The sequence below is a fragment of the Nycticebus coucang genome, chromosome 14, assembly GCF_027406575.1.
Source record: "Nycticebus coucang isolate mNycCou1 chromosome 14, mNycCou1.pri, whole genome shotgun sequence".
NCBI lineage: Eukaryota > Metazoa > Chordata > Mammalia > Primates > Lorisidae > Nycticebus > Nycticebus coucang.
The window spans coordinates 64,365,598-64,388,848 of NC_069793.1; the positions used below are offsets into that span (position 1 = coordinate 64,365,598).

Genomic DNA, 23,251 nt, shown 5'->3' on the forward strand with positions numbered 1-23,251 from the left:
TACATTGCTGGTGGCAGTATAGATTGTTATATCTGTTTTGTAAAACTGGCAGTTTCTAATAAAGCTAAATATATAAATGCTCTATTATATATACATCAGAAATGAGTGCTTGTTGCTACCAAGAGATATATGCATGGCAGTGTTATTCACAAAAGAAGACTCATGGCAGTGTTATTCATAAAAGCCAAAAAACCCTGAAAATAATCCAAATGTCCATCAGGAGAAGAAAGGATAAATAAATTATAGCATACTTATACAATGAATTATTATTCAGCAATGGAAATAAAGCAACTATTAATATCATGACATGCAACATGAATGAACTTTTACAGACAATGTTGAATGAAAAGAAACAAAATACAAAAGAGTATATACTATATAATTCCATTTATATGAAGTTGAAAATCAGACAACAATAGTTGTCTGGTTTAGAGGCAATAGTTACTTTTTGGATGAAACGCAAAGTAGGGGGTGAGGAGCAACAGTGAGCTTTCTGGTGTACTGAACAGGTGCCGTGTCCTGATCTGGGTGGTGGTTACACAGGTACAAGCATATGTTTTACAGCATGGCACCTATATATACTTAGGATTTATACACTTTACTCCATGGAAATACCTCAATAAAAAAGGAATTAAAGAACTGTTATGATCCATTATCTACTGTTCTTTAAAATCTTTGCAACTTCTCCACTTTTATAAGAGTCCAGCATCTGTAGAAGATAGTCTTTGAGCCTTATTTCAAAGTCTTCATACATGAAACATTTCATGCAGACCCTGGGCCCCTGCCCTTTACCCACCCTCAAGGTGACCAGGAATTTGTAGACTCTCCTACCTGTTCCAACTCTTCCTCAGCATATTTTTGGCGGCTCCGCTCATTCTCAGTACCCTCTCGCAGCTCTTTCAGCCGCTGGGCTTCCTGTTTGGCAAGTTTGATCTCATCACGCAGCTTCTTCTCCAGATGGACTTTCTCCACCTCCACTGTGCGGTGCTCCTCCTGGGCCTTGTGCAGCCTGGGGGACAATGCAGGGAGCTGGAGGAGGCCAGGCAAGGGGGTGCCAGCCGACATGCCATGAGTCATGGCATCAAAGAGGAAAGTGAGAGAGCTCCACCTCTCAGCACATACTCTCGCTACTCTGCTGACTATCTGGCTCTGAGCTAGAAACCAGAGTCATTACCTAATCCTAATTCTTACACTGGCCATCATTTTGCTGCCAGTAATCAAGCTGTGAAACCAGATTTTCAGGCATCTAAATCCCTCTTCTAAAATGCTTCACATACTAAATCATAACAACTACTAGTTTACAAGGTATTTCACATTTGTCCTCCTAGCAGACAATGATAGGTTACTATCATTATCAGTCTGGGGCAGGTGGATATCTGAAGGCTTGGAAAGGAGAAATAACTTGCTGAAAGAACTGTAACAAGAATTCCAATCTGTGTGATTTCAAATTCCATAATTATTCCCCGTTCATCAGGGTATATATAAGGTACAATAAATTTAGAATACCCTGGAAGATAGACAAAGACCCAGGAAAACTTAATGGCTGAGAGATGACTGGCGGATTGTGGTAGGGAGAGGCTTAAGGAAGACAAGAAAGGAACAACTGAGATAGACTTCTTGAACTCCTGAGTACCTGTTATTAGAAGTACAGAAAAATGAAATTCATGCCAAAGAGGCTGGGCAAGGCTCAGAAGAGTCCCCTGTAGTCCCCAGGCCCTGAGCTCCCTTCCGACATTATCTTCCCTAGTGGAAAGGATCTCAAGGGCATCAGTTATAATGAAAATCCACTCTTGCACCTACCCACACATTCCCTCTGTTCCCTGACAAAATCTTTTGTCCATTTAAGCAAGCCTCCTTCCTCCCTGCTGCCTTTCCTCTACATATCAATGTTAATCCATTCATTTATTCATCTATTCATTCACTATCAATTGCCTACTAAATGCCAAGCCCTGTGCTAACCCTTAGATATGTAAAGATAAATCAGAAAGCTATCCCTGCTGCTGAGGAGCTCATGATCTGGTGCAATAAAGTTAAGTAAACAAATCACTATATACAGTGTAATAAGTTCTATAATAAAGAGATTTATAAGGTTTTGAGTGAGCCCAAAGGATGGAGTAATCAACTATGCCTAAAAGGAGTCAAGGAAGGGGAGGTTTGGGCAAGACCCAGAAGAAACAGTGAAGAGTTTGCTAATCCCTTTGGAAGAGGGAAAGAACTTAGCTATTGTCAAGTCTTTTTACTTAGTAGAAACCACCAAGTTATCAAGAGACCAGGATACAAGAGGGAAAGGATGATGAAGAAGAGGCAAGATATACGGCTTAGATAGGACATGTAGAAAACAAAGGATACAGTACAGAACAAGAAGGACAGAAAGAGAAGAGCACTTATCACTGAGTTGATTAAGTAGAGGGAACAGAAGAGTAGAAACAGACATATACCTCTAAAAAACCCCAAGTTCAAAGTTCTCAGTGGATGAGGCCTCAAAAGACATGGTGAGACAAGCAAGGAAGTAAGGGGAAGAATGTTAGGCAGCAAACTTTCTGGAGACAAATTGTAGTCTTCTGCCTGCATTGTCCCTGGAGAAAAAGGGAGTTGAACCTCCTTAAGATGAACACCAGATGGTGCTACATGCATAGCCAAAAACAAATCAGAGGCGCCATTTCCTGCCCCCATCTTAAGTGACGGAATATTCTCTACTATGCTCTTCCACTGCCTAACTGCATAAAATTACACTTCTGGGGTGGTGGTAGGGGGAGACTTAAGGAAGCCAAGAAAGGAATTATTGAGCTGGAACTCAATTCTTCACTGAAATATTGTCCTCTTTGAAAGCAGCCTCTTCAGAAAAGCCAACACTATATGTCTGTCTCTCCTAAAATAAGGAGCTCTTCTCTTTTAAAGTAGAACCAAGTCTGACTCACTTTCATGGTCCCAATAAGCTTTAGTAGGGATGGAAATTAATAACTATTACTGGGTATAGAAATGAGAAAATAAATGTACAATCAAGCACTGCCCAACCCTAAGGCATCAACAACTAGCATTATAATTAGGCAGCCTGGTTCCAAGTCTTGACTCTAAGTAGTTGTGTGACTATGAACAATAGTTTAGCCCGTTTCTTCAAAGTAAATTGGGAATCAAAATTCCTGCCTGCCTCAAAGAATTATCCTAAAACCCAGTGAAATCCTAACTGGAATGTATAAACATGTAGCATTATATTTATTCACACAAAATTTATAGGAACACTACAAATAAAGCTTTATGGTGGCTGGCAATGCAGGCCTGTTAAAGTGAGGTACAGGCGGCATATAGGCTCTGGACACCATCACAGGGGAATATGTGTAAGCCTGGTTGGGGGTGGTGGAGTGTCTTTGTCTATTTCTGAGTGCTACAGTGGTCATTGAGCTCTGGAGGCCCTAGAGAACAGCTTAGTTTTATCCCCAAACTTGGAATGTCTCCTGCCCAGATTCTTTTGCCTCTGGAATGGAAACAGTACATGTTTTTCAGACAAATGAATTAAGGGGATGCTGAAACAGCAGCACTTAGCCCCTAATTGACAAAGGGCCCAAGAACCAGAGACCCAGAGTGTGGCCAGAAATCAGCTTAGAGACCAGACCCGTCTTTCCCCCTAGAAGCCCAGTCCATGGAAATGAATCTGATAAGGCTGCTGCCTTACTAAAGGCAGCACCCTGAAAGTGTCAGAATTATTAGCTCACTACTTACTGATATGTGATGCTCAGCAAAGCACTTACCCTCTCTGAGCCTTCATTTCCCCAACTCTAAAATAAGGATAATGATTGTATTCCACCTCAAGGGTATGTAGTGATTAAAAGCAATAATGCATTTAAGTACTTAATACCTGGCTCTTAAGAAATCCTCCCCCCACCCCAAAGAAAATAGTACCTATCATTAAAAAATAACAGAAGAGACCAGACCTCATTTTCCTTTACACGAATTCCTGCCAAAACTTTCCAAGTAGAGTCCCTAGGCTACTAGAATCATTTTCTTTTTTTTTTTTTTTTTTTTTTTTTGGCCGGGGCTGGGTTTGAACCCGCCACCTCCAGCATATGGGACCGGCACCCTACTCCTTGAGCCACAGGTGCCGCCCTAGAATCATTTTCTAAAAGACAGTCTTAGGTAGGCCTCCTCCTTTCTGAAAAACAAAACAAAACAAAATAGGCTTTGACTCTATTGCCTTCCACATCCTACAACACTTCATGAACATCATAATGTCTCAGGAATTTAGCCTCATATCCTACACTCAGTCTTAATGTCCAAGACCTTCCTACCCATCCACTCATCTCCTGCCTCTTGACATTTTAGTCCTTAGAGTTCTTATCCCATAAGCTGGAACAGAGCCTGCATTAAGTATTTGCTCACTGCTCCTTCTTATGTATGAGTTTGGCTGCCCCAGGAGCAGTGAATTCCTTACAATTGGTAGCACGGACATGGTTCTTAAGATGTCAGGAAGTGCACAGATTGACTAACTGGCACTCCCTTTTCATAAATCTTCAGCCATAGTTTTTAAATCATGCTTTATTTCAACAAAATCCAGACTATTAGAGTTAGGAGTATTCTCTTAAGAGTGCTGAGTGTTCTCGTATTTTAGCCCCTTCATATTACCAATGAGGAAATAAGCCCCTTTGGAAAAGGGATTTACCCAAAGTCATATAAGTCAGTCCTTAAGAACATTTAAACTCTATGCAAGAAAGAGCTATGGATAATAAGAAGAAATATTTATGAGGTTTCTTTGGGAAACAGTATATTACAGTAGAACCTTTTTTTTTTTTTTTTCGTAGAGACAGAGTCTCACTTCATGGCCCTCGGTAGAGTGCCATGGCATCACACAGCTCACAGCAACCTCCAACTCCTGGGCCCAAGAGACTCTCCTGCCTCAGCCTCCCGAGTAGCTGGGACCATAGGCGCCCGCCACAACGCCCAGCCGTTTTTTGGCTGCAGTCCAGCCAGGGCCAGGTTTGAACCCACCACCCTCGGTATATGGGGCCGGCGCCCTACCAACTGAGCCACAGGCGCCGCCCTACAGTAGAACCTTTTTAAGTTGACCACCCAAGGGACTGTAACAAGCTGGTCAACATACAGAGGTGGTCAACATAAGGAACTAGGCCTACTGTATTGATATGTGCATGTGGTTACCTGGTCTATAAAAATCAGGTCGACTTAAGGTAATCAGTGTAGGGAGGTGGTCTACTAACGGGGTTCTACTGTAGTGATTTATATCTAAGAGAAGCAGAACAGAGGCAGGCTTAAGGATAAATGACTACTAATAAGCCATGGGATCCCTGGGACATTTCTCCCTCTAAAGTTTAGAGGGAGAAAAGATAGAAATAAGCTTCTCCCCAGGAGGAATAACTGTCCAGGGTAACCCAGCAGAAACCTAAGTTCCCAAACAGTTTTGGAAGGATGACGCAGCCTGGGCAGCTATGTCAGCATGGTCTCAGCGGCCAGGTGGTCCACACCCAAGGGGAAACAGGAAGTTCCCAAGACCTGGTGGGACCTTACCTTTCCTGAAGGGGCAGAGTCTTACCTTTCCTGAAGGTCATGCAGACTCTGCTCAGCTCGGTGCAACCCCTCCAAGTCCTTCATCATCTTCTTCATGTGCTCCTTGGAGTAACGGTTCTGGATATAGGCAAACCAGCAGCCGCCCACGCCAATAACGATAGATACCACCAACATGAAGTCCTTGAGGTGATTATGGCGGGTCACTGCCAGAGAGGGGAGGGCATGGTGAGTCAGGGTGCTGACTACATCCTTAGTCTTATAGACTCCACTCCTGGAGACTGATATTGTTCCTGGTATACCAGATCTGGGCTCTGAGCCACAGCACAGAAACTTGAATCCCTCTGTTGGGATTGTGCTGTGGGCTCAGAGGAGCCTCAGATGTGAGAGTCAGGGAAAGAGGTAAAAAGGAGAGTAGCAGGTGGCTCTCAGAGAAGGGGAACAGGACTGGCAGGATCCTTGGGCTTGGTAAGGACATGAGACTGAAGGACCCAGGTAGAGCCATCAAATTAACAGAGTATCTGAATTCCAGGAGATGACACATATGACTAGAAACTATATGAAGCTGACAAAAAGGATTAGTCACAGCTCCTCACTGAAAGGCTGAGCAGCAGGACATGGGGATGGTACAGGATCAAAGACGGATTGGCACATCCTATTTCCACCCAAGGGAAGGGAGTTACTTGGTACAAGGTGGTAGCCATGTCCTTTACATGTTTATTGTAGGCTCTAGGAGAGAAAACTGGGGGTCCTTTAGTGCCATCTCTAGCCTTCAGGGAGGAGGCTATACTGCAGTCCTTACTCTTTTATCTTTCCAGTCCCAAGAGGAGACATTTCCATAGGTCAGTAAGTTGCCTTTCTTTCTGAAAGACATCTGCCTCCTCCACAGCCTCCAGGAGAGCCTTGGTTACCCTTTGTCTCTCTTGTTTGTTAAGGATTTTAATCTTGGCTTCCTAGAGTTTCTCAATTCCAACATCCCCTTTACCTTCTTACCAAAAGTCAGCGGCACCCCTGCTCAAACAAAACAAAGAGCACCCCCCACTATTATTTCCAAACACTTCAAAGTACTTAAGGGGTATGGGTGTATCAGGCCAACTATTTCATTTGGTCCCTTATACTACCTTGTCCAGATCAATTTGGAACCAAATTCTATTATTTTGCTCAACTTCATATTCTCACCCAAGTCATGAATAAGACAGAGCAAGGGCAATACTGTTCTATCTTTCAGTATCCATTGGATTTTTTCAACTAGTTCTGACTCTACTTGTAAAGTACTAGCATCCACCCCATCCAGGCCTCTGCCTTGTCAAATGTACAGAGCTAAAGTCTGGATATTCTGCCTGCCACATCCATGAGCTACCAAGCTTGATGGAAAGAAAATGAATCTAATGATCTGACTAATTTAGTCTTCACAATTCCTCATGCTCATCATTTGTCTGTATGCCAATGTCTAGCACAGCTTTGAACAGCATACAGAAGTCTTTCAATAAGTCTTTAGAGGATTGATTCTTTATTGATAAACCTCATGTATGATTGATAATATCCCCCCTTAATCCGAATAAGAAAGGTAAAGAAACAGAGAAAATATAAAATGTATCTGGCATTTCAGGCATTTATACTCGAATTTATAATCTGTAATCCTCACTACTCTGTAAGGTAGTGTATTAGTATTCCCATTCTATAGACCAGGAACTGAGGCTCTATAAGGAACACTGACTTGCTAGTACACAAAAAGTGGCAGGGCTGGATTCAAATCTAGATTCGCCTGACTGCATTTTTTTTCTGCTATACCATACTTTCTTTCTTTCTTTTTTTTTAGAGACAGAGTCTCACTTTGTCGCCCTCATTAGAGTACCATGGCGTTACAGCTCACAGCAACCTCCAACTCCTGGGCTCAGGCGATTCTCTTGCCTCAGCCTCCCGAGTAGCTGGGACCACAGGCACATACCACAACGCCCGGCTGTTTTTTGTTGCAGTTTGGCTGAGGCCAGGTTTGAACCTGCTACCCTCAGTATATGGGGCCGGCGCCCTACTCACTGAGCCACAGGCACCACCCTATACTATACTTTCTTACTACAACTTTCTCATCCATGCAGCAAGTATTGTTTCCACTTTGTTACAGATAAACATCTCTTACCATAGAGATGTCTATATTCCCCAGATCTAGCTTGAGTGTGACTCTAAGAATTCTAGAGCCCGAGTTTCCCCCCATTATTATCAGGACAGTGAAGACCCAAATGCCAAATGGCAAAGACTACAGTTAGGCTTTATAAGGCTTCATATAGAGAGGTTCTTGTACCATCAAAGGAAGCATCCCATACCAAAGTGTTAGGAAGCCTAGGTTCTATGTATGCCTCTGCCCCAATCTGTCAAGAAATTCGCTTCCCCTATCTAGACCTCAGCTTCCTTAGATGTAAAATGCATTGTCACAGAATTATTCAAGAGGTCAAATGTGTAGGTGCAAATGACACGGCTTTGAGGTATCTTGGAAATATATAGATGGATATGTCCAGGAGGTAATTAAAAATGTAGGTAGGCCAGGTGCAGTGGCTCACATCTGTAACTGTAACAGTTGGGGAGGCAGGAGGTTGCTTGAGGCCAGGAATGCCAGACCAGCCTGAGCAAGAGCAAGAGCAAGACCCTTTCTCTATAAAAAATAGGAAAATAGGGAACAGGAATGGTTGCTCATGCTTATAATCCTAGCACTCTAGGAGGCCAAGGTGGGTAGAACACTTTAGCTCAGGAATTCAAAACTAGCCTAAGCAAGAGCGAGACCCCATCTCTAAAAATAGCCAGGCATTATAGCAGGCACCTGTAGTCCTAGCTACTCGGGAGGCTGAGGCAAAAAACAAACAGAAAAACCCAAAAACCAAAGTGTATATAGAATGCAAATAACAGTTCCCAGGGATAAAAAGATTTGTGACCAGCTCTATTGCACAACCTCTGCACAAACTCAGCTCTCAGAATCAACCTCATACCCAGTATCACAACCAGGGCAGAGTAACCACTGAGGTTTCAAGAGAACACATGTGGCTGGCTAGGTGAACAGAGCAAACAAGGGGAAGCTGGCTGAGACTTGAGAAACCAAAGGATGACAGAATTCCCAGCCTAAGAGCTGCAAATAGATTTTAGCAAAATGAGGTCAACTGTTAACACCATCAGGCCTGAGGTAGGGAGGTATGCGTAAACAAATGAGATGCTGACATATTAACAGGGTCAGGCATAATCATAAAAGTTTTCAGGGTACTGGGCAGCGCCTGTGGCTCAGCGGGTAGGGCGCCGGTCCCATATGCCGGAGGTGGCGGGTTCAAACCCAGCCCCGGCCAAATTAAAAAAAAAAAAGTTTTCAGGGTACCAATTAGCATCGAGAAAGTGAGCCTCCAACCTTCATCACCTCCTGGAATCCCCTTTCCCACCATATTCTCCCCACCTGCTGTACTGCCCACAATATCCTAGCAGACACAGATATTCATCCCTCACTGCCAAAATATGTGCTAGAATTTTTTTTTTTTTTTGCCACTTATACAGCCTTCTTTGCTAGGGTATCTGTTCAACCTGTAAGAATTACTCCTGGGCCCTCTTCCCTTCTAGTTATAGCCCAACAAATGTTTTAGCTGCCTCCAACTATCCGCAGATACTCTATAGGTAGAAATTTTCCCTCAAACCAAGGTAAGCCAGATTCCTCTCCCAAATCCCCTCACTCCTATAGTCTGGAGAGGCTTAGCCTCTTTCTGTATTACTTCTAGCATACATCTCCTAGTTCCTACTCCTTGCTAGGTCTTAAGCTGCATGCTGATGACAGATGAACAAAGCTGTCTCTGTCATCAAGGAGTTACCATTTCAAAGGATAAAAGACAGAGAAATTATTATAAAGAAAACACGTAAAATGGGCTGTGGGTTCCTAGAGGAGAATAAAAGGAAAACGTTGAGCATGCCTGAGAAGAGGCTGGAAAATTATCCTAGAGAAGGTTTGAAGGGTGAGTTGGAGCATAATAGAAAGCAGAGAGGGTAAAGATACAGCTTCAGAGACCAAAACAAGCTTTGCTAAAGAGGGAGCCACTCCTGCCCACTGGGGCCTGTCCTCTATTATCTAAGCCACTGAAGGAGGAAGATACACGTAAGTCTTTTTTTCCCCCTCCCTATAACTTCTCCCAAACCCAACAATTACTCTGCAGGCCCATCTCAATATTCCTATTAAAAGCACAAAGGGCAACATAGCCCTTAGCTGGACAAAGGCATACACTTAAAATAGTTTTCAAAATATTTGCTACCTGGCTCGGCACCCATAGCACAGTGGTTACAGTGCTGGCCTCATGTACTGAGGGTGTCAAGTTCAAACCCGGCCCTGGCCTGCTAAACAACAATGACAACTGCAACAACAAAAAAAATAGCCCGGCATTGTGGTGGGCACCTGTAGTCCCAGCTACTTGGGAGGCTGAGGCAAGAGAATCACTTAAGCCCAAGCATTTGAGGTTGCTGTGAGCTGTGATGCCATGGCACTCTACGAAGGGTGACATGATGAGACTGTCTCAAAAAACAAAAAAAAAAAAAGAAAAGAAACTGGATCTTACCACATTTCCCAGGCTAGAATCAAACTCCTGGGCTCTAGCAATCTTTTGGCCTCAGCTTTCTGAGTAGCTGAGACTACAGGCACATACAAGTGTGCCTGGCTAATTTTTCTTTTTTTTTTTTTTTTTTTTTTTTTTTGTGGTTTTTGGCCGGGGCTGGGTTTGAACCCACCACCTCCGGCATATGGGACCAGCGCCCTACTCACTGAGCCACAGGCGCCGCCCCCTGGCTAATTTTTCTAAGAAAAATCTTGTCTGCAGGGCGGCGCCTGTGGCTCAGAGAGTAGGGCGCCGGCCCCATATGCCAAGGGTGGCGGGTTCAAACCCAGTCCCGGCCAAACTGCAACCAAAAAATAGCCGGGCGTTGTGGCGGGCGCCTGTAGTCCCAGCTACTCCGGAGGCTGAGGCAAGAGAATCGCTTAAGCCCAGGAGTTGGAGGTTGCTGTGAGCCGTGTGACGCCACGGCACTCTACCCAAGGGCGATACAGTGAGACTCTGTCTCTACAAAAAAAAAAAAAAAATCTTGTCTGCAGAGAAGACAAAGTCTCCTCAGTGAATAATCTCCTCCCATAATGAGACATCAGCTTAGCCCTTAAACTTAAGACATTGCCTTACTGGGCTTTTGGTCTTAAGCACACCTAACAGCTGACAACTGATGCTATTTGGGGAACCCTAAATGAAGCTGCAAGCCTAGAACTGCAGAGTAAAAAAGACTGTAAAGGGTCCTGTGCTACTCTGGGGCCACATGGAAAGGACTGAACATGCCTTCTACTATCATAAAGTTGATTTTGAGATGGCCCTGTGCTGAGCCAGTCTGATTCCCTACCCCAGTGGTTCTCAACCTGTGGGGCAGGACCCACAAGAACTGTATTAACGGGTCACGGCATTAGGAAGGTTGAGAACCACTGCCCTGCCCCCTCTTCCCTAGATCTGAAGCTGCTGTGGACAGATGTTACCTATTCCCTTGGTAGACGCTCTTGGCTATTGCATGATAAACCTTTGATATGACATTTCTCAAACTTCAGACAAATGGCAGGATTTTTGTTATGGCTGGTCAAGGTGGCCATGGCTGGTAGTTGTAGCCAAGCCTAGGTTCCCTGGGGTGTTTGTCTGCTATAGCACTTAGTATCTGCCCACTCGGCCTTAAGAACTCACTATAAGTTCAGAATGCAGGTCAAAGCCAGTATAGGCCATCACTGTGTTAGACAGGGAATGGCAGTGAAATTCGGACGTCAGTCCATGCTCACAGAGGAAAATGAAGCCTGGCTAGGCATAGATCAGGGGACTTTTGAAGGCACCCAGCAGGCACGCACCCCATCCCTTGCAGAATTCTCCTGGCAAAGAACTTCCTAGTATTTGCCTCAGACTCCAGCTGGCAATCATCAAAATTTTCCTTTAAACAAGCATAAGTAAAAAATTTAAAGACAATATTTACTTCAGGACAGCTGCTAGTTTCCAAAATCTCAGCTTCCAGGAATACACCTAGCTCTGTCAGAACACCTAAATTACAGTCAGTAAGAGCCTTTAATGACCAAGCCCATTTTACAGATGAAGAAATCTAAGTCAAGGGAGAACTAAATTGCCAAAGGTCATTTCATAGAGCATAGACCAAACAGAGTTCTTGAAAGTGTAATATGCAAACACTAGGAAGGAAAAGACCTCCTTTCTTTTAGGAATGGTTTCTTCTGAAAATTATGGAATGTCATAGTTGAAAAAAACCATAAGCATCTTATAGGTCAAGTAGCTCATGATACAAATCAGAAAACATACCCTGAGAAAAGTGACCTACACATAGTGAGTGACAAATTTAAAAAGGACCAAGGTCTCCTGTCAGTTCAGGGTTCTTTCCTAAACTTTTCAAGAAGTTGTCTGAATGAAAGTCTAAGAGTTACAAAAAGACCAAGCTGTACAGGCATACCTCAGAGATACTGTGAGTTCAGTTCCAGACCATTGCAATAAAGCAAATATCACAATAATGCAAGTCATACAAATTTTTTGTTTCCCAGTGTATATAAAAGTTATGTTTACACTATATTGTAGTTTATTATAAAGTATGCAATAGCCTTATGTCTAAAAATACAACGAGCATGCCTTAATTTAAAACTATTTTTTGTGTTGAATGTGCAGCTAGGGTTGAAAACCAGTGGGCTAACAGAATCTCAGCAGCAACAGGAATTTTCTGAATTGCCTACTCAGCCCTTTTCCCCAAGCTAGGCTTCTGTGCATATCATAAGACTTGGCCACAAACCACTCCACCGTAATTTATCTCACAGGGGGCTCTCAACAGTGTGTGAGATATTATTCATTTCTTATCTTTCCTTAACCAGTGAATACAAAGGCCAAGGCAGAAGGATAGCTTGAGCTCAGAAGTTTAAGAACAGGCCTGGGGTGGCGCCTGTGGTTCAGTGAGTAGGGCGCCGGCCCCATATACCGAGGGTAGCAGGTTCAAACCCTGCCTCGGCCAAACTGCAACCAAAAAATAGCTGGGCGTTGTGGCAGGCGCCTGTAGTCCCAGCTGCTCGGGAGGCTGAGGCAAGAGAATCGTGTAAGCCCAAAAAAGCTGGAGGTTGCTGTGAGCCATGTGACGTCATGGCACTCTACCGAGGGCGGTAAAGTGAAACTCTGTCTCTACAGGAAAAAAAAAAAAGAACAAGCCTGAGCAAGAGCAAGACCCTTTTTCTACTGAAAATGGGAAAACATTAGCCCGGCTAATTTTTAGCTCCTGAACCCAGGAGTCTGAGAATGCTGTGAGCTAGGTTGATGCCATGGCACTCTAGCTTGGGGCAACATAATGAGACCCTATCTCAAAAAAAAAAAATACTGTTTGTGCATACCTTCTTTTTTTTTTTGTTTTTGAGACAGAATCTCACTCTGTCACCCTCAGTAGAGTGCCATGGCATCATAGCTCACAGCAACCTTAAGTGATTCTCTTGCCTCAGCCTCCCAAGTAGCTAGGACTACAGGTGCCTCCCATAATGCCTGGCTACTTTTTTTTTTTGTAGAGACAGAGTTTCACTTTATTGCCCTCGGTAGAGTGCCGTGGCGTCACACAGCTCACAGCAACCTCCAACTCCTGGGCCTAGGCGATTCTCCTGCCTCAGCCTCCAGAGCAGCTGGGACTACAGGTGCCCGCCACAATGCCTGGCTATTTTTTTGTTGCAGTTTTGGCCGGGGCCGGGCTCGAACCCGCTACCCTCGGTATATGGGGCCAGCGCCCTGCTCACTGAGCCACAGGCGCCGCCCTAGCCTGGCTATTTTTTTAAGAGGCAAGTTTGCACTGTAGCTCAGGATGGTCTCAAAACTCCACAGTCCACCCACCTTGGCCTCCCAGAGTGCTAGAATTACAGGAATGAGCCACCATGCGCCATTGTTTGTGTGTACCTTAATTTAAATTACTTCATTGCTAAAAAATTCTGACATAGAGACATGAAGTGAGCATATGCTGTTGGAAAACAGTGTTGACCAACTTGCTTAATGCAAACTGCCACGAACCTTCATTATGTAAAAAACACAATTATCTGTGAAGTGCAATACAGTGAAGCAGAATAAAACAAGGTATGCCTGTACATGTTTATTATTATTAAGATATAATTCATAGACTCTAAAATTCTATAAGTCGCTCTTTTAAAATGTACAATTCAATGGTTTTAGTATATTCACAAGGTTGTGTAACTATCAGCACAATAAATGTTAGAACATTATCATTAACCACAAAAGAAATCCATATCCTTTAGCAGTCAGTTCCCATTTCCTACTCCCCCAGCTCTGGAAACCACTGATCTATTTCTGTCTCTATGAATTTGCTTATTCCAAATATTTCATATAAGTGAAATCATAAAATCATACAATATTTGGCCTGTGACTGGCTTCTGTCATTTAGCATGCTTTCCAGGTTCATTCATATTACAGCGTATATTGGTTAGTATTCCATTGTATGCATATAACCACATTTATTTTTCTATCCATTAACTAATAAAAATTTTTTTTTTCCATTTAGGGGAATTATTTTCTGTACATCTTCACTAACACTGGTTATTGTCTGTCTTTTATTATAACCTAGTGAGTAAGAAAGAATACCTCATTATTGTTTTGATTTGCATTTCCCTGGTGACAAATGATGTTGAATACCATTTCATATAGGTATTGGCTGTGGATAAATACATAGACAAATCCTTTGGCCACTTTTTAATTAGGTTATCTTTTTATTGTTGAGTTTTAGGAATTCTTTTTTCCCCCCCGGAAATGAGAAAAAAGAGGGACGGAGGGTTTTTCTTTTTCCTCCCAAGAATTCTTTATATATTCTGAAGGGTAGAGCCTTGTCAGAAAAATGTTTGCAAATACTTTCTCCATTCTGTGGATTGTCTATTCACTTTCTTTCTTTTTTTTTTTTTTTTTTTTTTTTGTAGAGACAGAGTCTCACTTTATGGCCCTCGGTAGAGTGCCGTGGCCTCACACAGCTCACAGCAACCTCCAACTCATGGGCTTAAGCGATTCTTTGCCTCAGCCTCCCAAGTAGCTGGGACTACAGGCGCCCGCCACAACGCCCGGCTATTTTTTGGTTTTGCAGTTTGGCCGGGACTGGGTTTGAACCCGCCACCCTCGGTATATGGGGCCGGCGCCTTACTGACTGAGCCACAGGCGCCGCCCTATTCACTTTCTTGATATGTACAAAACTTTTTTATTTTTATGAAGTCCAATTTAGGTATTCTTTATTCTTTTGTTGCTTATGCTTTTTAAAAAAATAATTTGAATTACAATTCACATAATATAAAATTAACCTTTGAAAGTGAACAATTCAGTGGCCTGTTGCCCAGGCTACAGTGCTGTAGCATCTGCCTAGTTCACAGCAACCTCAAACTCCTAGGTTCAAGCAATCCTCCTGCCTCAGCCTCCTGAGTAGCTGGTACTACAGGAGCCCTCCACAATGCTCAGCTAAGATTTTTTACTTTTAGTAAAAACAGGGTCTCACTCTTGCCCAAGCTGATCTTGAACTCCTGAACTCAAGAGATCCTCCCATCCCAGAGTGCTAGGATTACGCGCGTGAACCACCGAACTTGGGTACAATTTGACAAAACCACCACCTCTATCTAGTTCCAAAACATTCCTATCATTCCATAGTAAAATTTCCTACTCATTAATCAGTTTCTCCCCATTCCCTCTCTCCTCCCACCAACCCTGCCAACCATCCATCTGCATTGTCTCTATGGATTTATCTATTTTATCTTATCTATTCTTCATATAAATTGAATTGAATGCTACGTGACCTTTTTTTTGTTGCCCTCAGTAGAGTGCTATGGTATCATAGCTCACAGCCCTCAAACTCCTGGGCTCAAGAGATTCTCTTGCCTCAGCCTTGCAAGGAACGCTCAACTATTTTTAGAGATGTGTCTCACTCTTGCTCAGTCTGGTCTCTGAACCTGCGAGTTCAGGCAATCCACCCACCTTGGCCTCCCAGAGTGCTAGGATTATAGGCATGCGCCACCACACCTGGCCTGCTATGTGACCTTGGTGTCTGGCTTCTTTCCCATTTAGCATATTTTCCAGACACACTTAGCATGTATCAGAACTCAATTCCATTTTATAACAGTAAAATTCATTGCATGTATGTATCAAAATTTACTTTTCTATTTTTCCATTAATAGTTATTTGGGCTATTTCCACCTTTTGGCTCTTGTGACTTTTGTGCTGTTATGAACATATACATATATGCATGTACATATACTTGTTTTAGTATCTGTTTTCAATTCTTTGGGTACATACATAGGTGTGAACTGCTGGGTTACATGGTAACTCTGTATTTAATTTTTTTTATTAAATCATAGCTGTGTACGTTAATGCAATCATGAGGTACAATGTGCTGGTTTATATACAATTTGAAATATTTTTTTTTCAATTTGAAATATTTTCATCAAACTGGTTAACATAGCCTTTCTTAGTTATTGTGTTAAGACATTTATATTCTACACCTAGTAAATTTCACATGTACCCTTGTAAGATGCACTGTAGGTGTGGTCCCACCAATTACCCTTCCTCCACTCATCCTCCCACTGTATTTAATTTTTGAGGAACCACCACACTGTTTTCCACAGTAGCTGAACCATTTTACAATCTCATTAGTAATGTTCAAGGGTTCTGGTTTCTCTACACCTTCATCAACACTTGTTACTTTTCATTGTGGGAAAAAAAAAAAACTAGTATCACTATTACAGCTATCTTAGCTCATGTGAGAATATATTCTTAGCTTTAATATCTCTGTTCTGCCTATCTTAGAAACACAATTTTCCTGCTGACTTCTGAGACCTCTTTTAGGTTAGCACATAGGCTATATGAACTGGGTCTAGGAGAAAAATACCCTGTCCTGGCATGAGTCTAACCTGCTCCACCAGTGTCACTCTTGTTGACTCTCGGATCCAGTATCACGGACCCAGGATTCTAGTCTCCATGCTACCAAAATTTTTCAGATAAAATCCTTGCCTGTGGCTCAGTAGGTAGGGCGCCGGTCCCATATACCAAGGGTAGTGTGTAGCAGCCTATATAGCAAATGGCTAGGAGGAGAGAGAGTTATAAGAAATACCTATATAGGGCGGCGCCTGTGGCTCAGTGAGCAGGGCGCCGGCCCCATATGCCGAGGGTGGCGGGTTCAAACCCAGCCCCAGCCAAACTGCAACAACAACAACAACAAAAAAATAGCCGGGCGTTGTGGCGGGCGCCTGTAGTCCCAGCTACTCGGGAGGCTGAGGCAGGAGAATCACCTAAGCCCTGGAGTTGGAGGTTGCGTGAGCTGTGTGATGCCACGGCACTCTACCGAGGGCAATAAAGTGAAACTCTGTCTCTACAAAAAAAAAAAAAGAAATACCTATATAGCTCAATAATGGAACACCTTAGTGGAAAGGGCAGGGAGAGGGATTCAGCTCTCCTAACAAGCATAAGAGCTCACGAGATGAGTGCAGTGGTGAATTGGCCTACACCTGTGGTGTTGAGAGGCACGAGATCAGCCTTATATTAGGCTGGAGGAGCAGGCAGTCAGGAACGTGCGCATTCTATCACAGACCCGCTTACTCTGACTCTGTCTCCTCTCCTGCCTACAGAATGCCAGCATGGCGTCTCTCTGCTGAAGATTACCAAGCTCTGCTAAAGACTAAGATCTATCTTTCTAAGAAGTACTGCTTTTCTCTAAGACACACTCTCTCTCCAGCTAAAGTAGTTAGCCCTCAGGCACCTAAGAAACCTGAGCAAGGTAACTTAGCGGTCAGTGTCTGGAACCTAGTTAAGGAGGGCCCGAGACCTGGCCAGTCCTAGGCCCTCCTCCCCACCACCTAGACAAGTGGTGTCACGAATGAGATGTGACAGTGGTGGGTTCGAAACCGGCCCCTGCCAAACTGCAACAACAACAAAAAAAAAGCTGGGCGTTGTGGCAGGCACCTGTAGTCCCAGCTACTAAAAACAACAACAACAACCACAAAAATCCTTGCCTGCTTTAGCCTGCTGTCTCATATAGGGTAAATCCTATTTTTTTGTTGTTGTTGTTGCAGTTTGGCTGGGGCTGGGTTTGAACCCGCCACCCTCGGCATATGGGGCCGGCGCCCTACTCACTGAGCCACAGGCGCCGCCCCCGGGTAAATCCTATTTTGATACAGACACATATTGCCTGATTATATATTGTAGAAGACTAATGAAGGTGTTCAGGATGTTGAAGAACTCCCTTTCCTGAGTGGTGACAGAGGAAAGAGAAAACATTTGCAAAAGTAGCCTAGTACCTGGCACTAAACCATTTGTAAACAACCTACTTCTGGGTTGGGGATTCATATACAATAAGGCAGCTCCCTTACTGCGATCTATCAAAAGGAAGCCTTGAAGATAAGGGTTTGTGGTGCATCTTACAAAGGTATATGTGAAACTTAGTAAATGTAGAATGTAAATGTCTTAATACAATAACTAAGAAAGTGCCAGGAAGGCTATGTTAACCAGTGTGATGAAAATGTGTCAAACGGTCTATAAAACCAGTGTATGGTGCCCCATGATCACATTAATGTACACAGCTATGATTTAATAAAAAAAAATATATAAGGGTTTGTGAAAAGAAAGAAAAGACTTTTTTCTGAACCCCCCACAATCAAAAAAAAAATTTTATACAAAGAAGGGGGCTCAGTGCCGGTAGCTCTGCGGCTAGGGCACCAGTCACATACACCGGAGCTGGTGGGTTCGAATCCAGCCCAGACCTACCAAACAATGACAACTACAACCAAAAAATAGCTGGGCATTGTTGCGGGCACCTGTAGTCCCAGCTATTTGGGAGGCTGAGGCTAGAGAATCACTTAAGCCCAAGAGTTTGAGGTTGCTGTGAGCTGTGACGCCACGGCACTCTACCCAGGGCGACAGCTTGAGACTTTGTCTCAGAATAAATAAATAAATAAAAATAAAAATGGAGGCACTTATGGCTCAAAGGAGTAGAGCTCCGGCCCCATATACCAGAGGTGGCAGGCTCAAACCGGCCCCGGCCAATAAAATAAATAAAGAAGGGGAAAAAAACAACAAAAAAAAGGCTTGCTTTTATTGCTGGTATAATTCTTCTGGTGTAAGTGTTCTTACTGGTGTTTACAAAGTAGTATGCAAGCTGTTAATAGAGTTTAGTAAGGTTACTCCCCATCTTTCAAGATCCAACTCAAGAATTATCTTCTCCACAAAACCTCCCGAACTCCAATAGAAAATTCCTCCCTACTTTGTGGTCCTGGTTGAACTCTGGAAAGACTCACATAATAGCTTTTTGTTTTTTTGAGACACAGCCTCAAGCTGTCATCCTAGAGTGCAATGGCATCACAGCTCACAGCAACCTCCAACTCTTGGGCTTAAGCGATTCTTTTGCCTTAGCCTCCCAAGTAGCTGGGATTACAGGCACCCGCCACAATGTTCGGCTATTTTTTGGTTGTAGTTGTCACTGTTGTTTGGCAGGCCCGCACTGGATTCGAACCTGCCAGCTCAGGTGTATGTGGCTGGCGCCTTAGCTGCTTGAGCTACAGGCGCCTAGCCTTACATAATAGTTTTAACACTTGCTATATTTGTTTACCATTTGCTATTGTTGGCATGCTTATCTCCATTTAGGTAGAAGTCCTTGAGAGCAGGGCCCCTGCCACTTATACTGGTACACAGAAGGTGCTCAATAGATGTTAGTGAATGAATGAAAGGGCATTGATCGACACAGAAGGTGGTCCTCATGTAAAGAGGAGGCCATTCACTGTATCATTTATTCAAAATTTACCAATGAATGGTGACCAAAATGTGTTCTAGAACTGACCTCCCCCACCAAAAGGCAACAAAGGGGGTCATCTACAAAGATGTTCAGCAATCAGTTCATATAGTCTGCATGTCAACAGTGAAAGCAGGTAAGAGCTAAATGGCATTCAGCCCCTGGTGGGTTTCTTGTCCCCAAGCATACTTTTCATATTTTAGCCTTTATATTCTTGCTCAGGCTGTTTACACTACCTAGAATGTCCTCCTCTGCCACCTCCATGAAATAAAGCTCTACCATTCTTTAAAGGCACAGGTCACATGCTACCTTGTACATCGGATACCTTCTTTTCTAGTCCTCCTCTGGACCTCAGAAGCACTGTGTGCTCTCTAGAACACTCATTTTATCCTTTTAGGGAAGAATATGATTCATCCAGGCCTTCTTCTAGGACAGCCTGTGGGTTGCACCCCACAGGAACTGTATTGAAGGGCTGCGGCATTAGGAAGGTTGAGAATCACTGCTCTAGGATCCAGAAGACAGTAGATATTTCCTGAAAGTATTTAATGAAGGGATGTAGGTATCTGGCTGGACTAAGACTGTTTCATATCTCAATACCAGTGGGAATAAGCCAGGCATGGTGGCTTACAGGGGTAATCCCAGTACTTTGGGAGGCTGAGCCAAGAGGATTGCTTGAGCCCAAGAGTTCAAGACCAGCATGGGCAACACAGTGAGACCCTATCTCTACAAAAAATAGAAAATTATAGCCGGGCGTTGTGGCAGACGCCTGTAGTCCCAGCTGCTCGGGAGTCTGAGGCAAGAGAAACACGTAAGCCCAAGAGCTGAAGGCTGCTGTGAGCCGTGTGACGCCATGGCACTCTACCAAGGGCAGTAAAGTGAGACTCTGTCTCTACAAAAAAAAAAAAAATAGAAAATTAACTGGGGGTGATGGCACATGTGATATCACTGCACTCTAGCCCAGGCAACAGAGCAAGACCCTGTCTCAAAAAGAAAAAAAAAAAAAAAAAAAAACCGTAGAAATAGGAGAGGTGCTACCTTGTACATGTGCCTAGGAGACCCAGGACTTAGCCCATCCACTACAACAGCTTTGGGTTCCATGCCACAGCAATAGCCCTTCTCTACACAGGACTCACAGAGAGGAGGCCCAAAGAGTACTGTGTCCAGCGCCTTCAGCTGCAGCTTCTGCCGATGGCTCCGGTCTGTCATTTTCAGCACGGTCCCTGTCATGGTGGTGTTGGTTACAGCTAGCCTGTTGAGACACAGTAGAAGATGAGTTCCCTGCTGGCAAAGTCGGGAAGGATCCCGATAGGATTACCCACCTCCTCCAGGAATACTTCTTGCTCCCCTCTGCACTCTAGAACACAGAGGCTATACCAGTGAGGTCTCAATAAGGAGTACCGAGGAACACATAACATTTACCAAGAATTTTCTCACCCTTTCTCCCCATACCCACCATCTCCTAAGTACCCTATCCTCTAAGAATCATCTATCTGTGAATATTCCCACACCCAAATGTAAATTTTCTGTTGTGCTTCTCCTCCTAGGGTTTATCCTATATGTATCTGTCTGCATCTCCCACCACTTGTAAATGCATTCTCCTGTCCAGCCTGAGTTAAAATGTCACACCACATGACCCATTGATTCTGGGGACTTATGAATTATCCTATTCCTAAACCCACTGTTAGTATATTTATAAAGCTGCTGATGACAAAAATCGAATTAGCCTTGTTAGCTTGTAATTGAGTCACTGCAATACAATTTATCCTCAATAAGATTAATGTAATTTTTTATGACCTTCAACCATACTGTCAGTGATAACGTTATTAAGAGAGTGCTGTAAACAAGAAAATGACCTAAGAAGAACTGGACTTTGTTTCTCTTCTGCTGGAACACAGTGGGTATAGGAGGAGAAATGCCAAATAGGAAAGGCAGAAAACCACTCATCTGGGTCCCACACGTGAGCTTTTAATACTATACTACTCTGTAAGATTGGTGCTCTTTTCTGATACATAGCTTTATTTCCCTAGCTAAAAAAGCAGCTTCCTACATCATAGTGTATGATTTACACTCCTGTCTGAAAATGCGGAAGTAGCTACTTCCTTCTCTGACCTTGGAAAGCATCAGGCTCACTTACAAGGGGCAGCAAGTCACTGTGCTGGGAGTGTGGGGGATGTCAAGAGATCTGGCTTCTCATCTCAGCTCCGCCAATGACTCACATGTCTGATCATAAGCTATTTGGTCCCTCCCCTAGGATCTTGGTTTCTTTCTGGGTAAACTTAAGTAGAATCAGATGCTTCCCACAAGCATGGGAGTTCTTGGGGCTTTTCTTTCTTTCTTTTTTTTTTTTTTGTAGAGACAGAGTCTCACTTTATGGCCCTCAGTAGAGTGCCATGGCCTCACACAGCTCACAGCAACCTCCAACTCCTGGGCTTAAGGCAATTCTCTTGCCTCAGCCTCCCGAGTAGCTGGGACTACAGGCGCCCGCCACAACGCCCGGCTATTTTTTGGTTGCAGTTTGGCCGGGGCCGGGTTTGAACCCGCCACCCTCGGTATATGGGGCCGGCGCCTTACCGAATGAGCCATAGGCGCCACCCTTTAAAGCACTTCAGCCAGGTGTGCTGGACTTTGTCTGAATGATGAAAACAAACATAGTCATCTTTTCTACAGTCTAGTTCTCAAAGAACTTGAAAACTTTAATGCTCTCTACTTCTAAGCAATGAGAGAAATGAGAAAGGAGCTAATGTTTACTAAGCAACTACTGTGTAACTGGTACTATTCTGATACTTTACATATAATACCTCATTTAGTCCTCACAACAACCTTAAGAACTCAGTTCTATTAGCAGTTCCACTTTCTAGACAAGAAAACTGAGACTTAGACTTGAGTAACTTGCCCAAAGTCACACACAAGTGGCAAAGCCAGGGAATGAACTCACATCACCTAGATTCTTCCCATTATAACAAATGGCTAGTGATGGGCCTAGAGCTGCCCCCACTTCCTGTCCAAGCTTCCTGCCATCACTAAGATGCCAGTTTGGTGTTCTCTACTCCTGTGCCCACCCTGGCTGAACCTGGTCTTGGCTCTAATTCTAGCCACAGGAGGGCTAAGTGAACCCTTGACCTGAAAACTGACTTCCTAACCTGTGCTTTGGAGGTTTTTTCTTTTTTTTATTATATTTCCTTACTTATGTTTTATTTTTATTTCTTTGCTTTGTTGTTGTTGTTGTTACTGTTGAGACAAAGTCCCACCCTATGCCCTGAGCAGAGTGCAAATAGCTCACTGTAACCTCCGACTCAGGCTGTGGCATCCCGCTGCCTCAGCCTCCGGAAGCCACTGGGATTACAGGCACTCGCAGCTGCACCCAGCTGGGTTTTTTTAAATCCCAGTGGGATTTCACTCTTGCTCAGGCAAGTCTCGAACTCCTGAGCTCAAGCAATTCTCCCTCCTCAGCCTCCCACAGGGCAGGGATTACAGGCGTGAGCCACTGCACCCAGCTGCTTTGCAGTTTTGTCTTTCTTTTTTTGCTTTGCAATTTTAATCCAAGACACAGCCATTCCCCATGAGGAAATGGTCCAGGAATCCACAATTTAATACTACTATTTCCCTGGGTAACAAGAAAGAAACCTAAATTCTACATCTTAATGGTCTATTACCTCTTCAACTGTCTGTCTCTTCCATTGAACATGGAGTTGTTCAAAGCTCAGGTCCAATGTATTTCTTTGTCCTCGGGGCCCAGAACAGGGTGTGGTAGGTGCTTGGTGAAGTTTTGTGAAATGAAACTAAACTGAGTTTTGTGAGGAAGCCTATCTTCAACCATATGGCACGAGAGAAAGATACAGTGAAAAAAGCAGGGCTTTTAGAAAAGGGCAGACCTACGTTCAAATCCTAGCTCTGCCACTCACCAGCTTGAATAAATTATAAAATAGTT

General features: G+C 43.6%; 1 protein-coding gene across 4 annotated transcripts in view; it reads right to left on the reverse strand.

Moving 5' to 3' along the window:
* STIM1 (stromal interaction molecule 1) overlaps nucleotides 1–23,251 on the reverse strand; it is a 249,598-nt gene that overhangs the window by 21,706 nt on the left and 204,641 nt on the right. For all 4 annotated transcript variants that reach the window (XM_053560826.1, XM_053560830.1, XM_053560829.1 and 1 more), the window contains exons 5-7: nucleotides 20,457–20,572; nucleotides 5,540–5,717; nucleotides 832–1,009 (exon numbers count right to left, since the gene is read on the reverse strand). In XM_053560826.1, the coding sequence (XP_053416801.1) occupies nucleotides 832–1,009; nucleotides 5,540–5,717; nucleotides 20,457–20,572 (472 nt within the window). The remainder of the gene's footprint in view (nucleotides 1–831; nucleotides 1,010–5,539; nucleotides 5,718–20,456; nucleotides 20,573–23,251) is intronic.